Source organism: Monomorium pharaonis, chromosome 3, assembly GCF_013373865.1.
Source record: "Monomorium pharaonis isolate MP-MQ-018 chromosome 3, ASM1337386v2, whole genome shotgun sequence".
NCBI classification, from domain to species: domain Eukaryota; kingdom Metazoa; phylum Arthropoda; class Insecta; order Hymenoptera; family Formicidae; genus Monomorium; species Monomorium pharaonis.
Window position 1 is genome coordinate 26,481,668 of NC_050469.1, and position 20,540 is coordinate 26,502,207.

At 37.0% G+C, this 20,540-nt stretch overlaps 1 protein-coding gene across 5 annotated transcripts in view; it reads right to left on the minus strand.

Moving 5' to 3' along the window:
• LOC105840044 (regulating synaptic membrane exocytosis protein 2) overlaps positions 1-20,540 on the minus strand; it is a 162,922-nt gene that overhangs the window by 10,269 nt on the left and 132,113 nt on the right. For all 5 annotated transcript variants that reach the window (XR_003625753.2, XM_012686769.3, XM_012686768.3 and 2 more), the window contains exons 16-19: positions 3,683-3,861; positions 3,100-3,315; positions 2,215-2,540; positions 929-1,111 (exon numbers count right to left, since the gene is read on the minus strand). Coding sequence is in view for 4 of the 5 variants with exons in the window: in XM_012686769.3 (XP_012542223.1) it covers positions 929-1,111; positions 2,215-2,540; positions 3,100-3,315; positions 3,683-3,861 (904 nt within the window). In the remaining variant the exon portion in view is untranslated. The remainder of the gene's footprint in view (positions 1-928; positions 1,112-2,214; positions 2,541-3,099; positions 3,316-3,682; positions 3,862-20,540) is intronic.

A 20,540-nucleotide genomic window follows, 5' to 3' on the forward strand; every position in this document is an offset into this window, starting at 1 on the left:
ACTTAGGAACATGATTACAAAATAAATTTTATATGTATATAAAATTTAATTTGAAAAAAGTTCAAAAATTATAATATATAAAAAACTATATGAAGTTATATGTTAAGGAGGTAATTATTATGAAAGTGTCCTGATTCTACGTGTCATATAACAAATAGTATAGACGCAAGAATAAAAAAAAATATTTTCAAAATTTTATCAAAGACTTTTTACTTCAAAGATTTATATTTTATTATTATTGCCAATTTTAGTATTCGTCAATTATGTAGATTTAAAATAAGATCTTTTTTTTTTTCAATGAAGAATATGATGTTTACTAATTTCTATTTATTAATTCTTCTAGTAGGTAATAAAATCTTTTAATTCTTTACCTTTTGCTTTACAATTAGTACAACAGAAATATCTTTTAGAAGTCGTAGGACGATGAATGTGGTGAAATTTGATTTTCTACACAAAAATTGTATTCCAAAAATCGAAGATAAAGGATAGGAAGAAAAAAAAAACAACATTAATAGAAAGAAAGAAACAGGCAGGTGACTTGTGTAATGCATATACATATAACGGATATGATTGGACAACCACATGTGAGACGGTGCGCAAACATCCGGACACAATGCACACGCGCACTCGCACACTTACGTACATCTGGATGCGCAATTATGATATGACGATTTATTAATGAGTCTCTTGGTCGAGCGAGATGGTGGCGGTGATGGTTTACCAACAAGACGTTAAACAACAATGTAACGGTGACGAGGAAAGAGAAAGACAAGAAAAAGAGAAAAAGTGTATCACAAAATGCAGTAAAAAATGGTCGTGGAGGTGACGAATGGAGAGGTACAAAGAGGTACAAACAAACAGACGGACGACGGACGAACGAGCGAAATGATGGCCAAAAGAGAGAAAGCAAGGGAAAATTTATACTCACGGCTGCCGCGTCTCTTGTCACCGGAGAGACTCATGGTCCTGTTAAGCTCGCCCTTGGTCGCCTTCAACGCCCGTAGACCCTCCAGGATCTCTTCCGGATCTCTCATCGGTCGGGTGAACGAGCTTCGCCGCCGATCGCGATTATAATACACCGCGGGCCCATCGGCTTCACACATGCTTCCCCCTGCGATAAATTAAGTACGAGCGGTCAGACACAGTCGAGAAAATCGTACGTTAACGATATCAAAGATTGATAATAACATTTCTTATTAGAATTTCGTCAAACAAAATTTAACTCACAAAAATTTAACATATAGATATTCAGCTCTGAAGTTCATAAAAAAAGAATTTTTTTTTTACATTATCCTTTTGTTTCTTTAATGCTTCTTTGATGCTTGCTATTTTTTACGATACTTCGCGGTACATCGATTTTTGTTGTTTACAACGTTTACACAAGCGCCTTCTAGCTGAAGTGACGTAATCGAATAGCGATAATCGAGGAAGCTGTTACTTAAGCGTGCCAAGTGCTTCCAAGCAGCATTGGAGGCCAACCAACAATAGCACCACGGATAGTCCCACTCTATCGTTATATCATCTTTGAAAAGGAGTAGAAGAAGGGTGAGTCTGCTTGAGGATGATGGCCAGCTTGCAGCGGAAAGCGGAACGTGGTTTATTAGGTCGAGTGTTCGCGAATGATATCGAAAATTTTGACAGGAAAGCTTTTGGAAACTTCTGAACTCTTATAACTAATTCTAAGAGATCCGTTTCAATAATCTGTGATTGAGTACGTCATATTTATGTATAATAAATCCGTTAAAAATCGTTTGCAATATCAATTTGAATATTAAATTAAAAACGCGTTCACGATAACTTACTTAACAATTCATGTCTAATAGACTTCACGTTTTAATTTCTACAGCAAAAACAATTGTTATAAACGTTAATCTAATATCTTTTATCTATTTATATATTTCTTAGCTTCGCGCATAATATAGTTACACATTAAGAAATATTAATTAGAGTAAGATTAAGAATTAAAATTTTGTTAAGTAGAGAGGCTTGACATGAATTAAATTCAAGATATCATTTCATTGTAATTAAAATTCCACCCTTCCGACTTCTATAATATTAAATATTCTCGTAATTAAGCCTCGTATTAATTTCTCTCTCTCTCAGGGGACTAATGGAAATTACTTGAGGAAGATCCTCTTACCGACGCGTCGTTGCATTTCCGCTAGCGATCTAAAAGAGAAACTGGACCGTGTCGAATCTTTCTGTGACACTCACGTTTGCTATCAGTGCCGCCCTGACTTTGGAAGCTGCTCCTGCGGCTACCCGGCAGAGATCTGCTGTAATCCCGGCTGAGCTCGTAGGGCTCGACCTCGAGTTGCTCGGACTGACTGGAACCGCGTCTGGAATTGTGCCAGGCATGATCCGGATGCAGAAAGCAGAACTCCGGGCTGCCGCTGTCGCTCTGCGTATCGTCGCTGTAGCTACGATCCCGCAGCTCTTTCCTGAACAATCTCTGAGCGACATCCATCGATACCGAGCCGCGAGGCGAGCAATACGGCGACTTGCCCGTTCGAAGTCCACGTGGATCCTCCAATCGATACCTGACGTTTCATAGACGCTTCGATACATGAACATTATAACGGAACCTCGATTCTTTGCCATTATTGTTAATCGACGGTCTGATTACCATATAACACGCGATATCATTCAATTTACGAAGCTATTTGTTATTTATGAAAGAAGATTTTGCGCAATACTTGATACATTTATAATTCAATGGATAATAATTAATCTTTCAAAATTACACTTTTTTTATTTTTTAGAAACTAAACTATTAATAATATTAAAATAAAATTTACTTAGATAATAAATTAACAATCAAGGCCCAGAAGTGTTTTATTAAAAATAGTTATTTTTTGTTTTGCGCACGCATATCATTGATCAATATTGACGACCTTAGTCTAATAATTACTCCTTAAAATACTCGTTAATCCTTGTCAATTTGTAACAATTTTTAAGTTTAGCAATTATAATTTAGCTGGAAAAATTCGTAAATTGTATCACTGGTTTATAATCAGATATCTGCTTGCCAAATTGTGATTACAGCTATTCGGCTCAGGAAGTTCTTTAATCTCCTCGGCCTTAAAAAAATGCACTTACCAAACCGCTCTGTCATTTTCAAGCGCTCGCTGAACATCGACAGTGCATTCACCAAGGAACACATTATCGCCATCGGGACAGTAATCCCAAAGAGTCACCTCGATCACACGTTCCATCAGGCTCTCGCCATCAACTCCAGTAAAGAACAATGTAGCGTTCCAGATGGGTTTCTGGGTCGGCTCAGCTACGATAGTTTTCAGCGGAGCTGCCTCGCCGCTGTGAAGGTCACGAGTGATTAATTAACCTTTTATTTTAACCGTCGAAGCACAAGGTAAACAAAAGATAAGTGTAGAAAAAGAAATTAATTTGGCGAAGTTTCTCGCGGAGAAGCAATTAAATACGCTTACATAGCAGCAATTACATAGAAGCAATTAATTGCGCTTACATAGAACTACTCTTAGATATTAATCAATCTATTATTCTAATTTTTTAAGTATGTTTTTTAGTATTATATAATATAAAATTTGTGATCTTTATGTCGTTTTGTAACCGTAAATTTTATGCGGCCAAGAATCGATTTCGCGGTAGATCAACGTGTCGGATACAGTCAATCTGAAAATTTATGAGATGTCCATGGACTTACGATGGCGGAGCAAGGATAAGCTTTGCGAAAGCCTCCGGTAAGGTGCCGAATCCGGTGTCTTCCCGCGTACATAAGTCGTCGGCCATAAAAACCGAAACGACCAATTCTTTGCGTTCTGCCTCGTACGAAACCTGGATCTGTATTCGACCGGTCACCTGCCTCTCCTTTGCTATTTGTTCCTAAAAGATAGGAAAACAATCCTAACGTTTCTAATGCATAGTAATCCGAAGGGATAAAGATTTCTGAACCTGCAAGTGGTGACGAACGTTCCTTACTTTTTACACAATCTAGATATAATTCCCAAAATAGATAGAGAGAGACAGAGAGAATATAATAATAAAAATTGATATTTTGCAATAAAGAATTATTATAAAAGGAGTTTTTAATATATAATAAATGTTAAAATTTTAAAAACTTGCTAATCAATTTATATATCAATAATACCGATGAAACTCGTGAACAAAAGTAAAGATACTTAAATTTTCAATCTCCAAAACACATTGAAAGGATTTTTAACGGAACCTTCGTGTTCTACTCGCGGTTGTTGAGGAGACCAAAGCGGAGTTAATTTTGCATGCAGAAGCGGTTTCGCGGTGGAGTTTTGTTAAGAAGATAAAACGAAGAAAAAGAATGTGAGCAAACTAAGAGCAGTCCTCGAGGTTTAATTTTATTCGTGTCAAGACCCATTCCATGTCGCAGACCATACATATAGCAACTATGGGTGTGTAATCGTGTGTGTGCAGGGGTGTAATCCGAGAAAAGTACTGATCTATTTCACTTTTATTTAATTTTTATTTCGCTCTTTCAAACTAAGAATTTGGACCAATAATTTTTTCTAATCAATTTTAATTTATAATTAAGATTTTAAAGCTACTATTTATAAATAATAAATAATTCTATAGTTTTTTTACTGACTACAACATTACATATATAATTCTTATATCGTATAAAAAATATGTTAAATAAAAGAGTTTTTCGATGTAAAGTTATGAAAATCCCTATTTAAAAAATTAATAGAGAAAGTTATTCACACATCTTAATTTGAAAAAGCTTTAAAAATCCATAATTTTTATAAATCTAAAATTAAAATATCTGAAAATGTAGAGATTTTAAAATTTCATAATTCTTAGATTTTTATTGCTATAATCTTTTAAAATCCTTATATTCATAGATTTTTAAATATATTCTGGATTTCATCAAAAGTCTTTTTTGTTTTATTACAAAAAGTTGTAAAAAATAACATCAATTATATAATTGTTATAGATATAAAAAGTAACATTAATATTATGTTAAGATATTTATAAATATAATACATTATATAGACATAATAATTTAGTTATTATGTTAAATATTATGTTAGATATTACATTTATAAATGTTTAAAATTAAACAATTAGAAAACTTCATAATATTATAATATGCACCCAAATAAAATTGATTTATTATTATTTATTTTCTTATAAGCAGCAATAAATTGTTTCAAAGCATTAATAGCAAACTAACATAATTTTCTATGTTATTAAAATATAAATTATTATATGATATTTTTATTTTCGAAACAGCATCATGAACGCATGTTATTACAATTCCGTAATAGTGGATTACAACCCTGTACGTGCGATACAGTCAAGAAAAACGTTCGTTTGGCAACCTTTGTTAATTATTTTTTTAACATCTTTTTTTTCTGTCACACGACCGACGATTTATATATTTTCCTCTCGGTCTTCTTCTCCTCTCCTTGCATTCTCTTCCGATGTTTCCACGATATCGCTTCACATATCTTCTCTGGATTCCAGCCTCGCATACCTTCCAGCGTGTCAAAGACTTTTATCACGAAAAAACATAAATCGTCCATCACTTTTTCTCTTTTCACGTACGGTTTTCCCGAACTGTAAGCTGATGAATACGTATTTACATATGTTTTTACTGAAAAGGTTTCTTTCTACGCAAGCAAACATGTGTGTATTGTCGCGACGCGCTTCTTCGGCTGCAATAAATTACATTTCAATGACGTAAATATTAGAAATAATACATCATTTGTGTAATTTATTATTTGTAATTTAATTTGACACACGATATTTAAAATAAATTTACCAATGCTTTTGTGTTCTCTTAAAAAAATTTGTTTATGCAAATTGATCGCATCTACCTATTGCTGTTCTATTCAAATGTGAAAGTTGAAACCAATTGATATCGTAACTCTAATGTTATTTTCGCGGAACAGTTTCCGGAAATAGGATATGAATTTACGATGTAAATATAATCTAATATTCTAAATTCGAAACTAAAATTTGATACTATGTAGTTTTATGGATAAACTTTTGGATAATATGTTAATTTTAAACTATACTTTAACGTGAAGATAAATTTTTAGAGATAAAGTAGTATTTAGAAATAGTCTGAATAGTCTGAAAGAATATAGTATTAATATATTAATTTTAATTTAATTTGCAAAAATTTAGAGAAATGGAGTTTTAATCACGTTAAAAGTTACAATCAAATTATGCAAATAAAATTCAAAATTATAACTAAGAGAATTGCGAATCCATTATTATTACATTTTTAATAGTTATATAAGAATTGAAAATATTAATAAAGATATAATTATTACATTTCTTATATTATTTAAAATAAAAAATACAACATGAAAGGATAATTAATGATCATGAGACGGTCAGAATTATGCTCGGAGATTATTTCTACGAACAATCTCTGTTAACAGGTATAGTCTCGGTAATGGGAATAGAAAAGTTATCGCGGATAAAAGCGGACGAGGAGATGAGAGAATCTTTTTATCCCGATTTAAAGTAGAAAGTGAAAAATGAATTTTAATAAAGATGACGATGAGATTCCGGGTGGAAATCACGGCAAAAATAATCTAACCTCCAACTTCACTATCTCTCCCCATTATCTTTTCTCATAACGGTCTTGCGTTTTTAAAATAGGACTATCGCGTACAAGTTTCACCGCTCAGCAATTTATCGTGTTGAATCTAGTAAAAATTATAAATCAAATATTTAATGAATATTATTCTTTGAAAAAGATTATCTTGCTCTTTGTGACATTTGCACGAGTTACGAGCCGTTTATGAAAAAAAGTGTTTCTCAAACGATACGCATTAATTGTAAATTACAGTCGATTCGATCGATCGTTACCAACGTTATCCATTATTCGTGACATTTGTGTATTTTCAAGAGTTCACCTCAAGCGTTTTCGCTGCGTACCGATGCACCGTTTCGCTCTACAGTTACACGTGCATAAATTCTTTTGAAGCCGAAGAAGAGCCGTTGCGACAAGCGTTCATGTACAATGTCAATCTACGGTTGTTTCCAAAGCGCGCATTTCCCCAGTATAACAATCGGCCAGCATTGTGATACGTTTCGCAACGTCGAAACCCCCTTTCTCCCCCTTCGGAGGAAAATTCATTCGATATGCCCGATAGGAGTGCATCCATTAAATCTGTGCCTGTGCACGTACCTCCAGTCTATACCTGTCTATACCAGGGAAAAGCGAGAATGTGACAACAACCAAACGCCCGCGTTTCCATCCGAGCGATCCGCGCATTTGTTTCCGTCGTTGTTACCGGTCAAAGATTATCGGCTGCATCGCTTCGTACGCCGATCCCCCCCCCCCCATACTTCCGGCGTCGTACATTGGATAAAAACGCTCGCATTCAACGCCCCGCAAAGGTAAAAAAAAAAAAATCGAACTCCGAACGGCGGAGCCGTTGAATTCTCTCGTTCGTATTTATTTACCGCGTGCTCACGTCGAGCGCGTATTGCATATCGATGGGACGTCGAATCGTCGTCGATCGCCGCTGCCGTCGATCGGTAGCCGCAGCATCACAATTGCGAGCGCGCCACGAATGATACCTCTCGCAAAGATGACAATGCGCTCGGACGTTTGGCATTTGTGCATCACTCAGGACGAGTTTGGTGTTCGTGTGTCTGCGCTCGCAACCAAAATTAAGGGTAGCGGACAGATAGAAGGGGTTGGGGTGGGGGGCGGGGAGAAGAAAAAAAAAATAGAAAAAGAAAGACAGACAGAGAGCCATACATATATGTGTGTACGTGGAGCGAGAGAGAAGTTGGTATACGATCTATGAACTGAAATATCACTCAGCTAAACAACGAGACAGCCACAGACGTACGGGGAGAATTGGGAGAAAAAGAGAAAAAAAGAGAGAGAGAGAAAGAGAGAAAGAAAGAGTGACAGAGAGATAGACAGAGAGAGAGTGAGAGAAACGAGCCGCCAAGGAGGAAAAAAACGCTAGCGTACAACTAGAATTCGTGCCAGTTGGGAGAGAGTAGCGTGGAGGGCCAATATGCTAAACTTGCTCAACATGGACAACTTACATTTCGTCTTTTTCATTTCTCTTTCGTCTCAGCGGTTCTATTGCTTTTTTGATCGGTTCTGATCGTTATAGATTTATCTTTTTGTTCTTTTTTTTTTTTAACATACGGTACGGTCAGCTTTTGTCAGCGGGTATATACAGGGAGACATAAAGTTGCGTATATGCATGTATGTATATATATATATATGTATAATATAAAGAAACGTAGATGACATCGAGTATGTACATTCGTATGGGTGGAAGTAATAACGGATTTACTTAAAGTAACGTAGAGCAAAGAGACGGAGCACAGAGATGTGTAGAGATCCAGAGAGGAGTCTCGTGTAAGTCCATCGTACAACGGGATGAGCGAGAACAGTAAGACTTAGAGACAAAGAGAAACAGGAGGAAAACGGCGGGATAGGGGGAAGAGGGAAGAAAAGAGAGAGAGAGAGATAGAGTGAGAACGATAGAGGGAAAACGAGATACCGTAACTGAGCGAGATATACTTAACGTAAAAGAGAGACACAGAGAGACGTGGGAGCTGTGCAAAAATGTGATAAGGGGAAAGAAACAGTTAGAAAGTGAGATAAGACGGGAAGGGGGGGGTGGAAGACGAAGATGGATATACATTTATACATATACATGATCTTTCTCCGGCAGGGTAAATTACGTAAAGAAAGATCGAGTGCCACAGCCTCCGTGTATGCATATAGTCGAGCTTCTCCGCGAGAATCTCCTTTTAGCTATTCCGCCGTTTCTCCTTTCCATTCAGCTTTGAGATCACTCTTTTGAGAACGGGGTAGAGGACGTGCCTCATCGCGAATCCAGGCTTTAAATTATATACCGAGAAAATCTGGAACAGTGTCCAGCAGCTTTGCTTCGGGAGAAATTAAAAAGCGTAACGCACATATATGTACGTGTGTACGTTATTTATTAGCAATTTATAGAGAGAGAAAAAGAGAGAGAGAGAGAGAGAAAGAGAGAGAGAGAGAGAGAGAGATGTAACGTAACTTTTCTACATAAAGCAAACCCTCTTTTAGAATATTATTGTAAATGCGGCTTCCACATTTGCAAGCTCTTCTCCTTTATCGAGCGTGTATTTATTTATTTCGGAAAAAATTATGTCAAAGTAAATATATAAAATAAGTGAGTAAAATAACGCTACGTTTGATTATATCCGCATTTCACATGTGCGCGCATTCGATAAATGCGTTGAACTTGAAGATATTCAAGCGCCAAACAAATCGACTGCAATATTCAACTGGAAGGGGGTGAGAATAAAGTCGTTCTAATGAGCGTTCTTACAGAAACGTTTTGAGGTACCGATAATTAATACACATGTATGTTAACAAGAATAAACATCTCGCTTGACACTATTCCATTATATTTTGAAGCTCGAAGTCGAAAAGTAAAATGTACTCGCCGGTATGAAATTTCGGAGCCAAAAGTGAGAAATTCGACATTCGAACAGTGCTTCGCGACGGGGATCGCTTCCAAGCGATTTTACTCCGCGCGAGAATCACACAGCAATGAAGCAAAAGAAAGGAGAACAGCAACGACACAACTCGCCCCAACTGACACTTTCGTTTCTTTCGCGCTGCGCGCGCGTTTTTTCTCGACGAGATCTCGCTCTCGTTGCACGTTGCGCGTTTATTGTAGCGGCACGTCTTGCCACTCTGACGTGAAGCGAAGAAAAAAAAAGTGAAAAGCGTGACATTCGTTCTCTCTCACGCGAAAGCGACGGGCACGCTCGCGCTGTCTTTCCTTTTTTTCCTTTCCCTCTACCCGTGTATACGTCGCTAGAGGATCCCGAAGGATGCGCGAACATCGTCTAATTTTATCGTTTTAAATACTCTGCAAAAGGACTCAAAGACAGCGCGGTGGCGTCTACGTGATTTTCAAGCGCGAGTAAAAGCCCTCCCTCGTTTCTGAACCTACCTCCCTCACTTCATTAAAAAAATATAAATTAAAAATGAGAGAGAGAGAGAGAGAGAGAGAGAGAGATACACTTAAAATGCGTAAACGTATCTTTGAAAGAGAACGCGATTAGTATCATAAACTTCAAGTCCGTTTACAAAGTACACGATGTACAAAATCGGTGAGTGTCGTAGTCGTAGAGCTCGCGCCGAAGAGCGCTGATAAATCCCGTAGTTATTAGCCCTATTATTTAAGAATACTATTACATTATTAATAGTTATAAAATTTATACGATTATCTATCATATATTTTCCACACAGATACGTCTTAATCTTATGATAATCGCTTAATAGACAACAGATTGCAGAAATCTCTATATTTCTGCTCCCCCCCCCCGGTAAGATTAAGTTTTTTTATCCCCCTACGTGTTAACAAAGTGTTCTGTGACTCATGTCATTACTCGCTAAAGGCGTTTAGAATCGACGCTGCAACATCGGAAAACGAAGAGATATCGACCCTTACGCGCGAGCTCCAAGAACTGCCAAAGTAACAATGATACACATGTTAGAGGCACCGGCTGTATATTCGTCTTGTTCCTCTCGCAAATTTCACCGCCGACAAGACATACAGGGCGCGAACAAAAAGAGAGAGAGAGAGAGAGAGAGAGAGAGAGAGAGAGAGAGAGAGAGAGAACTTTCGGAGTACAATACGTGGATTTGTCGTTTCTTATATGACAATAAAACCGCACTTTCGTTAAACTGTCCCGATTATCAATGAACTCTGTTGATTCCGGAAATGGTTAGTTCAAATAGTTTACGTAACTTTTTTTACTGTTTTCCAAACTTTTCTGTTTCTGCAACTTGAATGTGTATAATAAAAATCTGATATAAAATGAATAAAATGAGAGAGAAAAAGAAAGAGAATTTAGTGCACAAGCTAACAAGAAGCCCTCAATCTGTTCTAGGATGTTATGAAAAATATATTAATAATTTTACGTTTAGATGCTAAAGCTTCTCAAATAATAAATATAAAAATTCTTAATCTAATAATAGATATTAGAGATCCTATTGAAGAAATAATATTTCATGTGAGAAATGTATCTTTTGTGAGTAATCGGAATAACAACTGTCTAATTTTAATAAAACTTGACGGGTCTGTGGAACAAATAAAAAAATTCGAGACGTATTTTTTTTCAATAATCAAACAGCAAAGATATCCACTTATATAAAAATTAATTTTTTATAAAGAAAAATTTTAGACTGATTTTATCCCCCAAATGTTTGATTGACAATACAAAAAGAAGCGTATCAGTATTTTTATTCCTTCTAAAAATTTATCAAATTTTATTAAAATGAAAAAGGAACATCCGAGAATCTTTCCTCGTAAAATATATCAAAGTAATTGTTGATGACAAATAAAATTTTTCCGTACAGAAGAAATTTAAATGTGATTTCTTTAAAAGCAATTTTTGAAAGCTCTTTTAAAATTCAACACACACGAAAACAACACACACGAAAGTATTACTCTTCCTGCAAAATTTACCGAGTAACGTAGTCACCACCGTGCACCGGTGTGAAGTTTGCTATTTTTCGGCGTCGTGCAAACGCGTCAAATTGAACGATTACATGATACATATTTAACATCGTTATCTCGCAGTACTTTACCGTATCACACTCGATCGAAGACAAACTCGAGCAGTTCGGACTCCCATTGCATCTAGTCGTCGTCATTGCGTCATCGATATTCTCCTTCTCAAACAAAACCCTCGCGCTTTCCGTATTCCCGCGCTTTCCGTTTTCCCGCGCGACGCGTAGGACGCGCCAAGTTGCAGCGGCGATCACGTGATCGCGAGTGGATCAGTTCGCGCGGTGTGTCAGCGGCGAGTGGACGAATTCGTTCCGGTTTCGTCGGGCTCGGGGTGATTTTGCGCGCGGACGAGTGTCGAGAGTGTCAAATCTGTTCGCGGGCAATCGTTGCGCTCGTTCTCTATCCATTGTTGGGTCGTGCGATCGCGATCAAGTGCGGTAGCGTGTCGTTTTCAGGCCGGTGTTCGTTTCGTGCCCCGTCTCGCGTTCCGGCGTTCGTTTGGCAAAATCCTCTCGTTCTCCAACACCGCGGTTATTTCGCGAGATTTGCTCGCACGCCGAGCATTTCGAGGGCAGGAATCGAGGAGGCCACTGTCCAACGAGGGATCCGAGACAACAGGGTTTCACCTACGAGAGTCTCACGCGTGCCTCGTCCTTCCGTGTCCCCCCCGCGCCGCCATTTTTATCTACGATTCTCGGAATTTTCGCGGCCGAGCGTCGCGACAAGCCGGAGTGTCGAATCTTGTTTACTCGCGACCGTCCTGCGATTCGTATTCACGTGGCGTCCTTCCGCCGATTGTCGTTCGTTAGACGTAGAACGAGGAAAAAAGCGCAAGAAGCGTCCGCTCGTGATACGAACATTTCTACGAGCTTGTCGCCGAGCGTCCCGAATTCGTTACCAGGCACCAGAGGAGAGATGTAGAAGAGAGAGGTTAGGGGGCATCGAAAACCGGAGAATCGAGAGGTGGACGACAAGATCTATGGGCGTGTACGGTGATTTTCCCGCAGGGTCGTTAGGAGACAGGTTCGCATTAATCCGCAGTGCCCCGAGCAAGTTTCGGATTGTTACGTGTATTGTTGGGAGTCGGAAGTGTGTTGAATAAATCAACGGATGATTATTTAATGTGTTCAAACTGAATCGTGAGTGGCTTTCTGTATCCGCGATTAATAATTCCGCGTCGGTTCCGTCGAATTGTCGTTCGTGCAAATCGTCATTCCTTTTCTTTTTTTCACAGATCCAAGGATGTCTCGATAGTGAATGCATTGAGGAACGATATTGAAAATAATTGAGGAACGTCGAAGAACTCGAGGAAAATTGAGGAGCACCAATAGGAATATCGACGTCCACATTAAGGTAATGCTATTTGTATTCTCCTTTTTTTATATATATATATATATATAAAGTTCATGAAAGCAATAAAAGCGATATTTTCTGGGGAAAAAAAAAACAGCAAAAACTGGTCTTTAAAGACAATAAAATAAATGAAAAATAATGAAGAAATATTGTCAATCGAAAGTCTTTTTCAATTTAAGTTTACTTAATCCAAAATAAAATCAGATTATAACAGATTATAAGAATCGATATAGTAAATAGATTACTTATGTTTTATAATTTTGAATAACGAATACGAAACAGAAAATCTGTAGATAAAAGAATTTAATTCTATTGCTTTTTACTTCTATTATGTAAAATATAAAATATAAAACTAATATAAAATTCAACATCATTAAAATCTTCAGTTTCTTTTTAAAAAAGGATCTCACAAAGTAATTGGAATTAAAAAGCTTTGTATTATAAAATTTCATTATTATTAATTCATTACTATTAATTGGTTTTGTGGCCTTAAACCATAATGATTACACACAGAAAAATATTTATTCTATTGCCAAGAAAACCAGGTATACTCAATTTACTACTTTTCTTACAATAAATGACGGTTATCTTCGTTAGAAAATATCTTTCCTTTTTCTTTTAAAATATATGCTTATTATGAATAAAAAAAACTCATTTTTACATACATGAAAAAATTTATACTCTTTCTCGACGATTATTATTAAATTGAATTGAGGAAAAATCAAAATAATATATAAATTGAAATTTATTTTTATTTAATATTCTTAATTAAAATATTAAATTGCTAGGATTTAGAATATATTTGAAATAAATTTATTACTTATGACAAACGTTAGATTTGCAGACATATAAACTATGAATTATGTAAAATAAATGATACTTAATTAAATCAAGTACACATTTTTCTGTGTGTGTACAGAAGTTTATTTTAAGTAAATCTTACTTGTTTTAAATAAATAATGAGTGTATTTTAAGACTGTTTATGAAGGAGATATTCTTTGCAAAGATAACCGTTATTTAAAAGAAAAAAACTAAAAAATGAGAAACTACTTTTCTTATTCTTTATGAGAGTACATTTTTCTATGTGTAATTCGACTTATTAATTCAAGAATATATCTCCGCATAAAATTTAAATTACAAACGTATTTTAATGTTATATATTAGTCATTTTTGCAAGTTTATTAGCCTGACTGAAGGTCCAAGATAATGATAAGACAGTATTTTAAGTACACTAAAACAAATATTGCTAATTTGACAAAATTTTACAATTAAATTAAAATTTTGTCAGTTCAAGAATTTATGCATTTAACTTAAATGTATATAGTTAATTGAAATATATAAATACTTGAATAGCCAAAATTTAATTCAGTTGGAAAATTTAGTCAAATTAACAACGTTTTTTCTCAGTGTATTTTTGGAATTTACCATGGTTTTTTTCCATTCACACTGAACTTTTTCCACCCAACTGTGTACGTTTTACAATGTACAAGGTACAAAATATTCTTTTTGTTCTTGTTTAATTGCAATTGACTGACTGAAAACAACAAATAAAATGTTCCTAAATCGCCGTAAAAAAACCAAAAGGCTACTTTTTTGCGATCGTTTTCCAAACGCAAATTTTTCTGACAACCGTAATCAACAAAGTTCATCGATTCTCAGCGTTGCGCGCACGCAGATACTCTCGGTATACTTCGATAAATGCACGCTGGCGACACGAATGCACGCGCGTTTCTGCCTTTTTTCCCCTTCTACAAGATCGGAATGAAAAGACAGGGTACGCTCGAGAGATTCGGAAAGCTGCGCCCTAAACTGTCACGAAAGCATCTAAATCTAAACGCTGCAGCGATCTTAGTCTTACCCTCACCATAATCGGTATTTAAAACACATAATTCTCGTCTAAACGTATTCGATAAATCTGCATGAATAACCATCTGATTTTTTAACATTCATAAAGGTAGAAATCTGTAGGTGATATACCGCTTGTTCGAGCGGAGAAAGGCGCTACGTGCCTGACAGAAAAACGTTAAAATTTAAATTTTTTTAAATTCTGTACTTGTTACGTATTACGTATGAAATTGCGCGTATCATATTGAGACGCGGTGCTCTTTTGAAAAATTCTTTTCTGTCTAATACAATTTATTAGCATTTTCATTCATTTTAAGTTCCAAAAAATTTAGAAGACAGAATATTTTTTTTAATTACGTATTTTTTATAAAATATTATATAATATATATTTTATAATAATGCATATTCTATATGATATTTTATATGTAATATATATATAATTTTTTTAATATAAAATATTATCTAGAATAATATTTTATAAAATATTTGATACATATAGAATTTCAAAAAGACAGAGATACACATATGGTGCGTATAGCACGTGTATATACGTAGAGTAGGTCCAAAATTCCCGGCTTTTTTTTTTTCATTCGTACGCTTCGGTACGCGAATTGAGCACTCTGCGTTCGGAAAAGTGACAAAATCATGGAGTCGATTTGTCACGCTGTTAACATTATAAATGACATTTCGTGTCAGACATGTGCGCGAATCGCGCTCGAACAAGCTTTATATTTTATATCCGTGGACTTTTTATTGGTCCAACTGCAAAAATCTCTCTCGCGACGGAGAGAGATACAGTGGTCCATAACAAAGTTCTAGCCTGTAGATCGTAGTATTTTAATATTTACACGGCCGATCGAAGATGATTGGCTTGATGTGGCGGATCCAGGCGGATCCGCGTCATTTATTATTGCGAGTGACGTAACGAAGTCGAAACCTGAGTTTTCTTCGAGCTTTTAACCGAAGCTTTTCCGTTCAAAACTCATTTGAGAAAATTAGAGGCAACAGCGCTCCTAATTGCTCGCGAATCAAGTCGGAAATTGGAAATAATTGGTTCCATTGATTTTTAATGATAGAAATTTGTGAAATTGTTTGACGCACAGCTCAGGTTTCGACTTAACGTCTTCCACTCGCTGATTTGAGAAGTAATTCTTAATTCGATAGATACTTTATTATCAAAACATCCAGTTATATCTAAAATTGCGCTAAAACGCTAGATTCGACCTGTGTTGATCCGCGCTTTACAATCGCTTCTACGTCTCGAAGCTCGCGTTAATATCTAAGGAGCCGTGCGAGTTTCCGCTTCCGCCCGTTCGCTGTCTCGAGAAAAACGAGGAATTATTCTGGGAACACGAGGTGATTATGAAGATTTGCGGTATACGATGTATGCATAATTACAATAAGGATAGAGAGAGAGAGAGATCTGTTATTAATTTTTGACGTATCACATTAGATTTTTTCAGTTGTTGATCTTTAAAAAGTGAGATTATATCAATATGATAGCACCAATGTAGCATCGTTAAAAATAGAGGATTATTACTATATAAAACGTGCTTACATCTACAGAGAGAAATTTTGGAAAAATTAATTTTTTTTTTCCAAAAATCTGCGGGATTTATTTTTATTTTATTGCATTTTTGATTGCTGCAACATTGCTAAATATATTAATCTTTTAGCATGTGTCCTAATAATTATGTCATTTTTATATCAAATATCTAGTTCGTCAATGCTATTTTTATCATAATTTTTATTGTTAAACAGTCTTGTTTATTAGAATCGTAATTCCAATTAGTAAAACTATCTCTTACGTAAAAGATCCCGCACATTTCTTGAATAAATATATATATTATATATATATTATATACACACAATATATTGTATATTTTTTTATCAACATAATACATCTATTCAATTAAATGCACATATATTAATAATTCGTAGTGAAGTTTCCCCGTACGCTATAAATTTTCTAAAAACTAAATCTTTTATAAAATCCAACGATTGCAGAGTGCCATATTACAAGCTCACTCTTTCATTTATACGCATACATGTAGGACGTATCAAAGATCTGACAACCTGTAATATCGGCGTGAGGATCTAGAGACGATGCGTATCTTTGCTTTCTCTTTTTACACACGTTAAAATTTCAAATTTTGCTCGTGCTCCCAGAGAGATGATGCGATTAATCTCGCGACCGACGACGCTGAAAATTCTCCTCTCGCGTAAAAACGGGCTCTGTGACTTTCGTAAGAATCTCCTCGGAGACGCGATATGAGCATAATACGGGCTGTGCTCACACGGCGATTCTCTACGATTGATTGTACGAAAGCTTTTCTCTTCAGACAGAAATCGGTTGCGGTGTCGCGTGTAGCTGTTAGACTATACACATTTTGCCTTTTCCCTCGTATGCGCGAAACCGACGACGGACGGAGGTGTTCGTAAGCTCGCGATTGATCGATGTAATTACACACCCGGCCGATTCGCGTCCGATTGCGGTAATTAATTGGGAGGACCGATAGGAGGACAACACGCCCCGCGTCGGAACGCGAAGCCCACGGTGGCGCATCGGTAAACGATCGAATTAATACCCAATCCGGGTTTGCCGAGGTTGCCTAGCGCTAACATCGGATTAAATTATTTTAACATGCGACAGGTCTCGGTAGCATTCGGTAGAATTCTGCGTATTAACGACGCGCGGGGAAAAAGGCAAAAAAAGGGGGGAATAAATTCGAGTTCAACTCGCCTCGCCGAATTTTATTCCCGGAACGGCGAATTTGTGATCGCTAACGATACGTGAAATGTGAATTCGCGCAATTAGGAGGAATTTATTTAAATGAGGAATTTTAATTCCCATCAACTTTACGGCTATAAATACGCTTCTACGGAGATAATAAAATCAGAGATAATAAAACTCTTTTAATATTTACAGTGACATTAATCGTCAACAATCGCGGCGTCAATAAATAAACGAGCGATAAATGAATAAATGAATCTTTTCGGGGTAGCAAAAATATAAAATCTCGCAAATTCGTTTACAATTTTTAACAATTTCTTCAATTCAAGTATGCAATTCTTCATGATTGAGTAACCGAACGAGAGTTGCTTTTTTCTTCAATTGTCACGTGTTGCGAAATTCTTATGCACATGTAAGAGAGAGAGAGAGAAAGAACACCCCCGCGATTGCGTCGAAGAAAACGAAGCGGCGTACACCGTAACGCGCATTTCTGCTAGTGATTGTACGAGTGCTGCTGTATGGCCTAAAGGGGATCATATACAACGTACTAATAAATTTCAAATTGCTCTCGAGTCGCGTCGACGACAAGTCGCCTGCGAATCGATATCAGCCGGTAGAAACCAGTGCCGTCAATGATATTCGGAATTCCTACTACCTCTCAGCGATTAAATATATTACATGCTCTTACGCGGGATGAAATTATAAACAAACGAACGCGCAAATGAATATGTAGATCAGCAGGATCGTGCGCTCCCTAGTTTTTCTTTTTTTTTTTTAAATATTTTTCCATCCTTTTCTGTATAAAAGGCTCCGTTTCAATAATTACACGTATACCTGTGTATATATATATGTCTGCCCAAGGATATTCGTGTCTTTTTATAAAAATGCTCTCTTCGAAATTTTGTACAAATGTCAGGCGAAATCACATAACGCGAACGTTTTGCTTTCAGCGAGATACGTTCGTTAACCGCAGGATCCATACAAACATCTCGCGGGCTACCGTCCGAATATTGAGTAGCTTGAAATCCGCGAATCCCATGATGCGCTTCGTAACATTTCTCAACGCATACGAATACGTTTTCACGAATGGAATAATTGCGACACATTCGTGTGGCACATTTTTCGAGATTCTCATCCCGGCATACGCCGCCGGGGTATTTGAACTAGCGGGCCTGGATGGACCGTCGCCGGTATCGATCGGGAAACAACGTGCATACCGACAACAGTGTCGCACAGCATTGGAACGTTCGAGCGGTGTATTATCGGATATTCACGGCACTGGTTGAACCTATAAATCACGAGCGTTACTTCCTTTTTGTTTTCACTAGGCTACGGCACAGTCTCGTCCTTAAACTTTTATCCGATAATGCAATTCGATAGGAAATTTTTAGCTCGGCTGCTGACGCTCGGCGAGCGATATAAGAATTTCGTTCGATCCCTGTTAAAGACTCCACACGTCTGGCAAGATGCTTATCGGAGCTGTTCGCGGGCTGTAAATCACGCGATGTACGATTTAACAGTAGAGCCGATAAAAAAAGAGAAGGCGGGGAGTAAAACAAAAGTAATCAGCAATAAATTCTCTACAGCCGATGCGGGCGGCAATATACCGATAATCGAATTCTCTCGCGAAACTATTTCTTCGTACAATTTTCGGTAAACAGAATAAGGGGGGAGGAGGAAGAGGATACGTTAGACCCTCAATTCTTCAAAATCGCGAAAATCCACGGTGAAATAAAATATTCGGATGGTATGTTACTCGCCGCTAAAATATTCCGATATTACCTCGGTGGTTCGCGGGAAAATAATCCCGAGGGGTCGAAGGAGAGAATATAACGAAACGTAAACGTGAAATCGTAAGGAGAGAGAGAGAGAGAGAGCGCGCGAGAGAGAGTTGTTATTGTACATTTTACGAGTTGCAAAGTTCTTTGACGGCTTTTTACAAGCCCCGATAGACTTCTCTTGCCTCTTTAGTTTTCCCCGACTAATATCGTACAAAACGCGATTGATGATAATCTCGTATCTCCATTTCTCCTCAAAGTTTAGAAAGCTGCGATAACTTCTGTTACACTCTTGTGCCTGCGAAAAGTTCTAAAATCACGCAAACTCGAAGTAAGTTTTTGCTACAGATCAAAAACTTTATCAGAGCTACTATCTCGCTACTATATATATTACGGATCAATTGGCGAGAGAGGAAGAGAATTTGGATTTTTATCTCGCAGTTCTTCCTCCCGAAAATTACCTAATTCTGTAGAATCACGCTCGAGGCTATAAGTTCCTACACAACTCTCGAAGATCTCCTTCGGGCAGGCTTTTGCCTTCGGTCATCGATGCGATCTTCGTCTTTAACTTATCGAAAGCGACCGCGTGACACAACGCGAACGACACGCTTTGCTTTGTTCCGCAAGAAAAAAACGGGGGGGAGGGGGGAATCGTTATATTGTTACATCGTTAACATTTATCGACGTACTTACAATATTTACATTGGTTAGCAGTCTTCGCGCACGATCAGTGAAAATGCGCGGTAGAATTGTGTGCCGCATCGTGTTTTTACCGGCTGATAAAATGGCTGAGCTGCGTGATTCGAGTGGGTCTTACCTCCCGTGAATAATGCTCGGGGTCAGAGTGTTCGACTTTTGTCAGCCTTTCTTAAGGGTTCGCCGACTAAGCGTTCGGATAAGATTTTGCCGGTCCGTGAGATTCCTACTGCAAGATAAAATTTAGGAAAGTAACTCGGGGTATTATCGTCGAGTCACTTGAAGCGCGGAACGGCCGTGGGTATAAACGGAACGATTAGTGAAACCCAGTGAAAACAAAATTACACGAAATTTAGACGGTAACTATACAAAAGCTTAATACAGTCGTTTACATTAATGCCCCAGCATTACGTAAACTGTGTTAACAGAGAGATATACGCGCACAATTAAAACCGCAGTTTGCGATTGTAAATTGGCGCCAATTTCGAAATCTTGTAAAATGAGTTGTATATGAAAATGACAGACAGAGAGAGAGAGAGAGAGCTTTTCGTACAAAATATAAAAAGTAAAAAATGCAAATGGATAATCGGAGACAAAAGACGTAAATCAGTC